Source organism: Lipomyces chichibuensis, assembly GCF_038497645.1.
Source record: "Lipomyces chichibuensis strain CBS 12929 unplaced genomic scaffold V1513scaffold_38, whole genome shotgun sequence".
Classification (NCBI taxonomy): domain Eukaryota; kingdom Fungi; phylum Ascomycota; class Lipomycetes; order Lipomycetales; family Lipomycetaceae; genus Lipomyces; species Lipomyces chichibuensis.
Genome location: NW_027117490.1, coordinates 1 through 11,753, shown reverse-complemented (window position 1 = coordinate 11,753; position 11,753 = coordinate 1). Strand labels below are relative to the sequence as shown.

Sequence of the window (11,753 nt, the reverse complement as noted above, 5' to 3'; positions counted from 1 at the left end):
TGGCGGGAATGGTGGTGAATGTCATAAATGATCTCTGTTATTTCTACAGCCTAATACCCACCAACTGTACCTATATACAAATACCTTAATTGAGCCATGGCACCACCATCCGGAGGCGTCCCCGTCAAGAACGAGATCCAGCCGCGAAAACCAATCAAGTCTGCGACTGACACTCCGCCATCTGACGACGAATCCGAGCCCCGAATGAAGCGACCACGAGTGTCCGTCGACCCATACGCGTCATTGCGAACGCAGCTCTCTAGTCTTGCAAAGAATCCTGATAAAGAGATTGTCATCCCTCGCCCGAAGTCGCCGTCAGATTTAATACCGCCACCGCCCGAGTTAGTGACGAATGTACAGGGTTCGAGCGCTGGCGCTGGATCTGGGGAGTTTCATGTATATAAGCAGGCACGACGGCGGGAAATGGAACGTACGAAGATATTTGAGGAGCAGAGGGAGAAGGAAGAGATGCTGAAGGAGTTTGAAGAGCAGAGGAAGCAAATGAGAGCGTTAGACGAAGAGAGAACAAATAAGAAGAGAGAGAAGAGACGAAAGCGGGGAAAAGGTAGCAAAGGCGACGATAAAAATACTGCACCTGCTGTAAAATCTGGTGTGGAAGAAGCTGCTGAGCAAGACCAGAATCAATTGCCACAGGCTAATTTAGTTGCATCTACGGATGAGACAGCAACGGTCGTGGACGGTGAGATTAATCTTACAATTATTGACGAATTCGCAATGTAAATATATGTGTGTTTTAGGGCGTAAACTGTTATACTATTCTGGCGCATATCAATTACACATAGCCAATAACAACAAACAAGAGGTCAAAACGATGACGCACAAATTTGTATAAAGTCGATCGTTGGAGATGCATGCCCACTGACAAATGCAAAAACAATTTGGATGCACGAAGCAAAAATATTTTGGGTCGCATATTAAACACATAGAAAGAGATACGAGGCTTGTAACAGAGACATAATAAGACAGTTAAGTGAAACTGTATATGCCAACTAAAAATATTTAGATAAATATATATATAAGAAATATAAGACAATACAACTACGTGAGAATATGGGAAGGTACAATAGAGAAAACAACGATCCCCAATAATATCAATAGCATAGAACGAACATTGCAGCAGTGGTAATCCGACAATCGACGCGCCATCTCTTCAATTAGACAGGCACGCACGCAGGAACAAAAAGCAAAACAAAAAGGACATCGATCATAGGACAAACTTGAATTTTGAGCTGCAAAGCATTATTTTCGACCCACATGCCCACTTTTAAGTACCTAATTCACAACAAACCATATCATTAAAACCGGCCCAATCCAATAACAAAACCCATTTTATGCAACCGTAATTCCTTACTCCAGACTGACTTTCATCTGTTCAGGTGTCAATGGTGTAAAATTATTCAAATCGATTCCCTTTTCTAGAAGAGCTTGCCGCGCATGGCGCGGCACGAGCTTGTCGTTCAGTTCCGGAGCGATCGATAACTCATGTAGTGAGAAATCAAATAGCGGCGGAAGCTCGTGCGGGGGATTTTCAGGATGTCTCGAATCAGGAAGCTTGGTAAAGGGATCCCTGAGCTCGTCGAAGAAGGGATGGCACATTGCCTCGATAGCTGACGACCGTTGGTTGGGGTTGTACTCTAGCAGGCGGGAAATAAGGTCAATCGCGTCAGGGGGGCCCTTTCTAAAGACTTTTGAAAATGGATGGGGCCTAATTTGCGGGAACTTGTGCTCCATGTAGTTGGGGTTCATAGTCTTGATCTGCTCCCGCGTAGGAGTGCCTAGCACTTTGATGATCTCAACAAGCTGGTCAATGCCGGACTCGCCTGGGAACAATGGCTGCCCCAACATGAGTTCAGCCATCACGCAGCCTGTCGACCAGACATCGATCTTCGTCGTATAATTTGTTGCACCAAAGATGAGTTCCGGTGCTCGATAGTAACGGGAGCAGATGTAAGACACATTCGGCTCGCCAGCAACAAGGATCTTCGCAGAACCAAAATCGCAGAGCTTGAGAACGCCGGTCTTGGGATCGGTGAGAAGGTTCTGAGGCTTGATGTCACGGTGGCAGATGCCCTGAGAATGGATGTAAGCCAGTGAACGGAAAAGCTGGTATATGTAAAGTTTAATCTCAATCATAGGCATTGTTGATTTTAGTTTGGCGAAGTGACGAGATGCCCTGTAAACTGTCTCGGGCACAAATTCCAGGATCAGGTTTAAATAAACTTCCTCCTTAGGCGGTGGTGTAAACACATCACCTTTTCGTTCGTACGCGTTGGATGATCGGCCGCTGTCTGAGGAGTAGAAGAACGCGATGAGATCGACGACATTGGGGTGCTTCACAAGTCGCATTATCTGAAGCTCACGGTTCTAATTAATATGTAAGAAATTAGAGCCCGAAACAGGGTAGCATGTCAATTTTAAGAATGGCGGCGGTTACCTTGAATCTCTTGTCTTGCAGCACGCGTTTGATAGCAACTTCCTCACCAGATGGGGAGAGTTTTGTGTGAAAGACTATTCCAAACGAACCATTGCCCACCATCTTGCAGTCTGTGTAGGAGAGTTCTCGGATCTCGCCAGTTCGTCCGTCATGTACTTTTTCCCGGACGATATCTAGAAAGGATGTGAGTTAAGTGGACAGGAAAGGAATTGCTGAGCAGAAAAAAAAAGACGACGTGACATACCACTGCTTCGCGCGCCTCCCAGGCCGTAGGACATGCTGTAGTTGGAGGACATGGGGTAGAATAAGACGGAGGAATATGGAGCGACACTGTGGAGGTGTTCAAACCGATCAAGGAGACTTAAACAATGGCGGATGGATGACAGACCTGGAGCAGATGCAGGGGAGGGGCTGGGATGGAGAGGCGGGGGGGGTGTTGGAGTTGGAGAAGAACCAAAAAGCTAAGCGTTAAGTTAGACAGAGCCAGTCCGGTCGTTGCTTTCCAAAAGTGCCCTTCTCCTCACCCTAAAAAAGTATAGGCGTCGACTGAGGGGGCGGCGTCGTTCTTTCGCTTCGTCGTTTTGTTGTTGATTTTGGCTGGGGTCATGTGGCGCGCTTATTCGAAGCCCTAGGATGACTCAGCCATTATGTCAGTTGCCACATATCGCTGACTGTGCACGTGTGCCACCTGACCGGCAACCGACCCCTTATTACTGACATCACCGTGCAGGTCAGCCAAATCTGGCAGCTCTCCCGCCACTACGTCCACGTGTGACGCCCACAGAGTTGGCGTATTTGCAGCTGCAACCGTCGCAGCATTTCGGTCTTTTACCTTAGGCGAAGCTATCGATTGCATTAAAGGCGCCATGTTTAGTTAGCACATTCCGCCAAAATCATCAAATTACAAAACGGTCCAACGATCTTGTGATTACTGGACACTGGGGTCCACTGATTGTTATCGTTCATGAAGTTTATACAATTCCGCGAGCGGAATGTTATCTTAGATCAGAAGAGCCGATATCGCTTTCAGTTCCAGTGTCCGTGTTCATGTAATCTGCATTCATGTCCAAGGACTAACAACTTTTTGCTAAATAATATAACTTAATATTATGCCACATATGACATCTATACATATATTACACTACCGCCTTATACCAACACCTCTGGCATACTCATGATGACCGTTGCCAGCGACGTCCAACCAAGAAAGTGTTTAACACCCTTGGGATTTCCAGTCTCTTGCTCGTACTGCTCCCACGCGAAACCTGTAGCCTCCCACTGTTTATACACGTTGCTCACCAGATTGACCCTTAGAGTCTTGTACGTCTCTGCTATCAAATCGCGATCCCTCTCTGACACTTCCGGAATTTCAAAGTAGTTCCGTAATGCGCTCAGAATCATGTAGTTCATGTTTATCCATATGCTGCCACGCCAGTAATTCTCTCCCAGGCCGAATGCCGCATCACGCTTCGACAAACTCCTTATTCCGAACTCCGTCCACAACCTCTCTGGGTCTCTCAGCCCGCTTACAATCTTGCCCACCTTCTCAGCGGGTATCAGTCCCACCATGAACGGTAGTAACGTCAGGTATCCTTCATGGCACTCGTGAACTCTGCTCTCAGTCTCAGGGTCCCATGCCAAATCGCAGTACGCCCCTTCCCCATCATCCCAATGCATTTCCTCCAGGTTACCCTTAACCCCAGCGAGGATCTTTTCGTACCGTGTAATCTCCGTCTCCGCAGCGCCAGTGAACTTTCCCACTTTGATCATAGCCCTTGCCATAGCGCCAACCCAAGCCATCAGATCGACATGCATTTCCGCGGGATGCGGTGGCCGCGCACGCGGGTAGTCGTCTAGGCCCGACGTAAGACAGTGGTCAGGTGTCCGCCCTCGCCATCTATATCCCTCAGTCCAAGAAGGTGGTCGTGGCGTGTCCGAATTGTGCCATGATCGGATATCAGCCGACTGTGTACGACGAAACCAGTTGAAGTGGGTCCGTAACGAAGGGTATAAGCTTTTCAATGCTGCTCGAGCCAAGGTCGGTGAATGTAGATGCGCGTTGCGTGGCGACGAGTCGGGAAAGTTGATAAACTGCTGCGGCATCTCATCTCCGACAGGGACGCTAGACCCTTCAGGGACAGAATAAGACTCTACTGCATCGACAAAAGCGGAAATTGCAAGGACTAGTGTTGGTGGATTCGCATATGTCGGGTATTGAGTCTGAAACTCATGAGGCACCTTGCTGCGGGCTTCCTGTCCGAGAATCTGTTCACGTGCGATCCAGCCTTCGTCATCAGCAAGATTGAACCAGCTTTTCATAATCTCTAATGCAAGGTCCGGATCCCACTTTATTATAGGAACCAGGTGAAATCCTTCATCCCAGTAAAACCCTCGAGGGAAAAATGGTCGGGAAGGCACAGCTGAGAACAGCTCGGAAAGCTCGCTTTCAACAACGTTCGGCGCTCCGCGATCTAGCCAGAACTCTTCGTATTCCTCATCATCGTATGCAGCGTCGGACACATCAACAAGGCCAGAACCATGGAAGTAGCCGATGCCGCCAAGAAGATTGGATAGGAGGTACTTTCCAAATGAGATGTACTCAGGCGAATCAAATGGTTCGATCGACGGAAATACTTCTGCATAGCGACTATCAAAGGAACTAATAGCTGTGTCAAGAAGCGACGTGAGCTTTGCAGCTAGATAGGGTTAATTTCATAACAGGCCCAGAACCACTTAAGCATACTCACAGTCCATCGACTCTCCACCCTCCTCCTCAAAAAGCACATCAAACTGAAACTTCCCAACAAAATTGCGTTGGATAAAATGCAAGTTTCCCTCATCAGGGGCATCGTTCAAATTAAACAAATGAGCCGCGGGCGGTAACTGCTCGGGAGGATAAATGCTTTGCATCTTCTGAACGAACTCCTGCATTGCCTTCATGTAATAGTCCCTCGCGCGCCAAACTGTGGATCCGTCGACAGCAAGGGATAGGGCATGCGTTCTCTCCGCAGGTCGCGAGATGCCGAGCGCATGATCGGTCGGTGGGGCACGATTAGATTCCGGGCCGCGAGTAACTGTTAACTTGAAGTTTCCTAAGCCTCCAATATAACCCCCGTACTGAGCATCATCCATGAGCCCCTTCAAATTGAAATCATTCAAAAGCTTGCTACGCGCGATTCCTTCTGTGCCAAAATAAAACACAATAGCAGTCCGTGTATCGTTGCTTTTGGGCACACCGCGAACGCGCAACCCCCAGCTACCTCCGTCTTTCACGAACTCTGTGTATAAATCAATATCATGAGCGACGTCGTGAATTACTTGTCGACCACCGTCGCGAGTATCGTATATATCCCAACCATATCCTTGCATTTCGTCGCCCTGTTCGCATGTATGCCGTGTCTTCTGGATGCCCTGGTAGTTGTCCACATTATACCACATCAAGCCCGACAAAAAAGTCTCCGGTAATCCACGAGGCCGAATACCGAGGTATAAGTTAGGACGATACGGACCCCATTGGAGCGACGCATTAGATGCACGAGCATGCTCAGCTAATAGCAGTCGCGTTGTTGGGTCCGGTACATCTTCCAGGCCGAAGTCGTCAAAGTCACTTAATGATCGGACAAGCGTCGACACTAGTAGTAAAAGAAAAAATTGCAATAAGCTGCTCCAGAGCATTGTAACTTTGTTGATCAAGGAAGGTGTCGCAATCGATCCTTTGATGATGTGTTTAGTATTGATCGTTAGACAATTGATCTATAATCTATGATATGCACTCTATATTGCACGATATTACCGCATCCTATGTTGGAATGGTCTTGCCAATGTTGCGTGCACGACTGTTGTGTGTATAAACAAGCCTCCTCGGATAAATAGTTATATCATAAAATATAGAAACTTATCTAGACCCCTCACTTCTAACCTCCCTTTCGGGGGATTCAATTACCACAATACCTTGAGGATTAAAACCCTAAACCTATAGTGAGAAGAAGTCATGGATAGTTTGAGCAACGATCGAAATTTGGCATTGATAGGCAGATTATTGATGTGTTTGGCTTCGACATGCACGACTTTAAACGGTGACAATGATGAGGTTATGCTTGCGTGGAAGGAGCAATCTGGATGACTCTGGCTTGTCTAGTACGTGGAACCTACGTAGGTAGAAGATTTCAAGGATACCTCTAGAATAAATGATGAGATATATTTAAAAATCATTAAAGCAGCGCCTAAATAATAATGTGAAAGTGGATAGAATTAATGGACTAAAAGGAGTAGTGATATTTAGTAATTTGAATTCTCTGGCAGATAGCCACTGAACAAGTTACTGTACCTCAAAACGTGTGCCAAAGTCAACCGTGCGGCTGAAGTTGGCTGTGCAGATATAGTCAAAGTGGCTCAGTGGCTCTACTCCAGTTATCCGGTAACACTCAAATTCATGTGAAGCTCGGTATTTATAGATCATTCTCCAATACAGCCCTATCTTAGATAATTACAACTGCCTCTCGCGAATTTGTGAGTATTTGGTAAATGAATGTTACATTCGAGATCGGTCCTAATTAACCTTTGATTCAGTAACTGGTTTACAACTTATTTACGACCTGAATGTCTCTCAAGGAATTGCAAGAATCCTACGGGACAGCAGGCCAATCCCAAGTGTTCACATTCTACGACTCGCTCGATGAATCATCACAGAAATTATTGCTATCTCAGCTCGCGACAATCGATCCTGCTCGTGTATCTAGAATAGCAGAGACTGTGCTCTCGCAGGCTCCCGAGTCAGATCCATCAGAGATCGCTCCGCTTCCCGAGTCTGCGACTGCTTCTGTTTTGACTGCGCCGCCGTCGCAGATCGAGAAGTGGGAAAAGATAGGTATCTCGCTTATTGCCCAGAACTCTGTCGCTGTGGTATTGCTTGCAGGTGGTCAAGGTACTCGCCTAGGATCCTCGGCCCCCAAAGGATGCTTTGACATCGGTCTCCCGTCTCACAAGTCCCTTTTCGAATTACAAGCCGAGCGCATAGTGTCGCTGCAGAACCTCGTTCAAAATAGGACAGGGAAGACTAAAGTCATTATTCCGTGGTACATCATGACATCCGGTCCCACTCGTGCTCCAACTGAGACTTTCTTCAAGGAACATAGCTATTTTGGTCTTGATCCCAGCAATGTTAAGTTTTTCGAGCAGGGGGTCTTACCATGCATCGATAACTCCGGAAAGATTTTGTTAGAAAGCAAAGATAAGGTTGCCGTTGCGCCAGACGGCAACGGCGGTATCTATAGAGCACTAGTGCAGGAAGACGTGCTGCTTGATTTTGCGAAGCGAGGGATCAAGCACGTTCATGCGTACTGCGTCGACAATTGTCTCGTGCGGATGGCAGACCCCGTGTTCCTCGGCTTTGCTGAATCACGCGGTGTTCTCGTGGCCACCAAGTCGGTCCCCAAGCGACATCCGAAGGAGAACGTGGGGCTGATCGTCGCGAAGGACGGACACCCCGCCGTGATTGAATACTCTGAAATTTCGGAGGAAATGGCGCATCGTACCGCGGTGGACTCAGAGAGCGGGAAAACAGAGCTCGCTTTCCGAGCGGCGAATATTGTGAATCACTATTATTCGGTTGAGTACCTCAACACGATTCCCACATGGTCTGAAAATTACCTGCCATACCACATCGCCAGAAAGAAAATCCCGTGCGTGGACTTGGAGACAGGCGAGTCTATTTCACCGTCAAAGCCGAATGGAATCAAGATGGAACAGTTTATCTTTGATTGTTTCCCGCAGCTCGATTCTGCGCAATTTGCGAACCTGGAGGTGAGACGCGAGGATGAGTTCTCACCACTGAAGAATAAAGCAGGCACGGTCGGTGAGGACGACGCCGACACGTCGCGTGCGGATCTGCTCAAGCAGGGAAAGCGATGGGTTGTTGCCGCTGGTGCCACTGCTAGCGACGACGTTGTTGGCGTTGAGGTTCCGCCGTTGGTCAGCTATGTGAGTAACTTGTTCAGTTAGGGTGAATGATCAAGCTAACGACCGGTCGTAGGCTGGTGAGAGTCTGGAGTTCGTCAAGGGAAAGGCATTTAACAAAGTGACTATTGTGGAGGCTTAGGTTGTATGTGAAATGCGTACATGTATTATAAAATGAAAAAGGTAAAATTATAGTACATTGAAAGATTCGACGGCCGGTCCTGTGACTACCTTGTATGCAGTGTATATATTGTGACACCCAATGCACTGTTAGGATAACACTGGTCGGTTGTTGACGTAGCCTCTGTGCTGTATATGGGCCGCGAGGAATAAAAGACATGCTTAACAAGATGGCATAAAAGATATTATGCTAATCACATGTGTGATCTGGCAGAGTTATCTGATAATGGCCGAACCCAAGTAGTGGCAGACATTGAGCGGGTGACATTATTAACATCTGCACTTGTGTGCCGTGCATTTTAAAATCATTTCGAACGCTAAGGAGTTTACTATGGGAAACAGCCGCTGAGAAGTTGTGTGGCAATTTGTATGGGTGACGGTCGTTACCTGTGTCCTGAGAGTATGGAGGAAATAAGGTCACCCTCATTGAGCCGACTATTCCTCCGTGGTAGATGCCATGTACAAATGCGTCGCTTTTTCATCGCCCCAATGGTGTGGTCTGCATTCAGGCTAAAATCATAGAGAAACGCGGCAGTGAGTGCTGCATTAGTGTGTTGCCTACTGAATATTTTGGATGCTACATTCAATCATTCATATTATTAGGGGTATATATATATATATTATGTTACGTAGACGTCCCGCATCCTCGATGTTCGGTAATGTATCCAGTTGTTATTGTCGCCGGAAGAACTTGACAGAGATCGGATTAACTCGATTTTAAAGTTTCTTCGCCGAGAATATCCGAAAGGGTTAGGGCTACAAGCCATTCCGGCCTTGTGACGGGTCGCAACTTCACACACATCCTCTGTCATTCATTTACCATACTTTACCTGCGCGGCTGGAGGGCTCCAATACGCTACTGTGCCAAAAATTTGTTGCGCTCGACATTATATTCGGTATTTGATATACAATATTATATACACTTTATCTCGCTTGCCACTCCCGTTTCTTCAACAGGCCGCCAGCAGATCGTTGGCTACAGTACGTCCGTCCGTCGCTGTTCGAAATGCCGGCGGTCTACCACGCATGCTACCTCGACTACCGTGTGCGCTCCCCGGCCACGCTGACAGCCGATGTGCTTATGTCGGTCATGTCGCGCGAGCACACCCTCGTCGCCCATAACCTGACTCAGATTGTGTCGGTATTCAAGCAAGGTATGTCCGCATATACCCAGTGGTATTCCTTCTATCAAGACTCACACGCATTTCCAAGCCACGTCCCACTCATCGGAAGCTGCCTGTCTTGAGCATCTCGCGACCATTGACCCGGCCACGCAGGTAGTACTCTTCATTGACATGCCTTCCCGCGAGCCAGCGCTCGTCGATCAAGTTCCCAAAGATGCCTTGCATGGTCCCACCTTGCTGCAACGGATCCGCACTACATCCTCCCTGCCGAAACGTCTCTTCCCGGTTGCTCTGGTCGACGACGAAGAAGCCGAAATGGAAAACTACGTCGAGCTTGGCGCAATCGACGTCATACATCGAATTATGCAGGAGCCACGAATAAGAGGCATCTTGGTTCAGCTCTATCGCGATACATGCCGGATACTGCCCCATGGCACTTACAAGGCCGGCTGGATATGCGGATCCATGAGCACCTCGATCGGACCTGACGAGGAGCGGCTGATTGAGTCGTTGTTTCATGTGATGTTCTTTGACCAGACACCCTCCGGAGATCCACTTGTTGTGACCCCGCTATTACTAACACACGACAGAGCGGCGTATTTAGAGTCCATCATCGGCGACTGGGATTTTCCTGCAAATAAACTTACCGACGACGAGCTCACGCAATGTGCATATTACATATTCCGGCACTCCTTCACAATGCCTGAAGTGCAGCATTTAATCCTTTCGCCAGATGATTTACAACACTTTATCTCCGTCGTCAGAGCGTCGTACCAGTCACGGAATCCATACCACAACTTTCGACACGTCGTTGACGTCCTGCAGGCCACATTCTCATTCCTGCTCGCTATGCAAGTGCTGCCACCATATACAAAGTCCACACCGCCACAACAAGAAGGCATCTGCGCTACTTCACTGGCACGGATTCTCGACCCCGTCGACGCGCTCGTGCTCCTCCTCGCAGCAATTGGCCACGACGTAGGCCACCCGGGTGTGACGAACGCGTTCCTCATCGCATCAAGGTCGCCGCTCGCACGTCTGTACAATGATCGCAGCGTCCTCGAGTCCTTCCACTGCGCCGCATTCAACCAAATTCTCGCTCGTTACTGGCCCGTCATGCAGCAAAAAACCATTAAAGATCTGATAGTCGACGCGGTGATGGCGACTGATATGGCGCTGCACTTCGATTATATGCGAAAGTTGGACAGTATACTCCTTGACGGCGCGGTTTTGGTTACTGATGATGAGACGGAGAACGCACGGAGGAAGAGGCTGTTATGTTCTACGCTGATCAAATGTGCGGATATCAGTAACGTTGCTAGACGGCTTGATATTTCGACGCACTGGGGTAACGCGCTTACGCAGGAATTCCAAAAGATGTCCGATTTGGAGGAACGCCTTGGCATGAAAAACCCTGCTCCAACACAACCCGACAGTTCAACGAGAACGCCGACAACGGTGCTGTTGCAGGATGTGAAAGAAACGGTAGCTCTTGCAAAGTCACAATTGTTCTTCATAAACGCGTTCGCGGGACCACTGTTCGAGGCCGTTCAACTAGTTGTGCCAGAATTGCGATACACAGCAGATCAGATATCCAACAATAAGCATATGTGGGAGAAAAGACTTGCCGAGTTATCCGAAGTTACATGATGATAAGATCGCGGAATCTGATATTGGTGTATATTTTCCTTCAATCTTTTATGTATTTTTGGCCCGCATTTCCAGATTGTTTATTTTAACCTTATAGTTTTTCATGGAGTCAAGCATTTTCTTTCTGTTCGATTCTCTACGTATTGGTTATGTATGCTGTTATGACTAGTCCACGCACGTAACGGAGTCTTTATATGTATATAATGTTAGTAAATGAGTGGTTATGTATATGCTTGTACTATTCTAGATATTATATATTAGGGATAATATCAAAAATGCCACTGAAAAGTTTGGTAATATCAAAAATGCCATCGGGCCACGTACCAGTCGTACCCTTATATGCACCGACCAAACTTAATTTCTAACCTAAAGGAAACCCAGTCGCGTTA

The 11,753-nt window shown here is 47.7% G+C and overlaps 5 protein-coding genes across 5 annotated transcripts; 3 read left to right on the top strand and 2 right to left on the bottom strand.

Moving 5' to 3' along the window:
- Positions 1–36: 36 nt before the first annotated feature.
- On the top strand, positions 37–1,064 carry V1513DRAFT_451002 (uncharacterized protein). The gene has a single exon (XM_066898893.1). The coding sequence runs from the start codon at positions 97–99 to the stop codon at positions 739–741; it is 645 nt and encodes a 214-aa protein (XP_066751594.1). The 5' UTR covers positions 37–96; the 3' UTR covers positions 742–1,064.
- On the bottom strand, positions 1,035–3,028 carry V1513DRAFT_404323 (kinase-like domain-containing protein). Its single transcript, XM_066895579.1, has 3 exons — positions 2,700–3,028; positions 2,456–2,628; positions 1,035–2,385 (listed from the first exon to the last, which is right to left on the bottom strand). Exons 1-3 carry the CDS (start codon positions 2,749–2,751, stop codon positions 1,369–1,371), a joined length of 1,242 nt encoding a protein of 413 aa, XP_066751593.1. The 5' UTR covers positions 2,752–3,028; the 3' UTR covers positions 1,035–1,368.
- A 342-nt stretch (positions 3,029–3,370) lies between these two features.
- V1513DRAFT_450998 (glycoside hydrolase) lies at positions 3,371–6,356 on the bottom strand. The gene is made up of 2 exons (XM_066898892.1): positions 5,203–6,356; positions 3,371–5,151 (listed from the first exon to the last, which is right to left on the bottom strand). The coding sequence occupies exons 1-2, from the start codon at positions 6,128–6,130 to the stop codon at positions 3,605–3,607; spliced, it is 2,475 nt and encodes an 824-aa protein (XP_066751592.1). The 5' UTR covers positions 6,131–6,356; the 3' UTR covers positions 3,371–3,604.
- Positions 6,357–6,870: 514 nt separating this feature from the next.
- V1513DRAFT_450997 (nucleotide-diphospho-sugar transferase) lies at positions 6,871–8,845 on the top strand. The gene is made up of 3 exons (XM_066898891.1): positions 6,871–6,964; positions 7,025–8,434; positions 8,487–8,845. Exons 2-3 carry the CDS (start codon positions 7,055–7,057, stop codon positions 8,550–8,552), a joined length of 1,446 nt encoding a protein of 481 aa, XP_066751591.1. The 5' UTR covers positions 6,871–6,964; positions 7,025–7,054; the 3' UTR covers positions 8,553–8,845.
- Positions 8,846–9,441: 596 nt separating this feature from the next.
- Positions 9,442–11,461, top strand: V1513DRAFT_206984 (uncharacterized protein). Its single transcript, XM_066894353.1, has 2 exons — positions 9,442–9,744; positions 9,803–11,461. The coding sequence occupies exons 1-2, from the start codon at positions 9,597–9,599 to the stop codon at positions 11,362–11,364; spliced, it is 1,710 nt and encodes a 569-aa protein (XP_066751590.1). The 5' UTR covers positions 9,442–9,596; the 3' UTR covers positions 11,365–11,461.
- The last annotated feature ends 292 nt before the right edge of the window (positions 11,462–11,753 follow it).

Coding starts and splice junctions, on each gene's coding strand:
- V1513DRAFT_404323 (XM_066895579.1), bottom strand. CDS start 2,751: ATGTCCTCCAACTACAGCATGTCCTACGGCCTGGGAGGCGCGCGAAGC. Junction 2,629..2,699: donor GGGAGGCGCGCGAAGCAGTG/GTATGTCACGTC, acceptor CATCCTTTCTAG/ATATCGTCCGGGAAAAAGTA. Junction 2,386..2,455: donor TGCAAGACAAGAGATTCAAG/GTAACCGCCGCC, acceptor CATATTAATTAG/AACCGTGAGCTTCAGATAAT.
- V1513DRAFT_206984 (XM_066894353.1), top strand. CDS start 9,597: ATGCCGGCGGTCTACCACGCATGCTACCTCGACTACCGTGTGCGCTCC. Junction 9,745..9,802: donor TGTGTCGGTATTCAAGCAAG/GTATGTCCGCAT, acceptor CGCATTTCCAAG/CCACGTCCCACTCATCGGAA.
- V1513DRAFT_450997 (XM_066898891.1), top strand. CDS start 7,055: ATGTCTCTCAAGGAATTGCAAGAATCCTACGGGACAGCAGGCCAATCC. Junction 8,435..8,486: donor TTCCGCCGTTGGTCAGCTAT/GTGAGTAACTTG, acceptor GACCGGTCGTAG/GCTGGTGAGAGTCTGGAGTT.
- V1513DRAFT_450998 (XM_066898892.1), bottom strand. CDS start 6,130: ATGCTCTGGAGCAGCTTATTGCAATTTTTTCTTTTACTACTAGTGTCG. Junction 5,152..5,202: donor GGGTGGAGAGTCGATGGACT/GTGAGTATGCTT, acceptor AACCCTATCTAG/CTGCAAAGCTCACGTCGCTT.
- V1513DRAFT_451002 (XM_066898893.1), top strand. CDS start 97: ATGGCACCACCATCCGGAGGCGTCCCCGTCAAGAACGAGATCCAGCCG.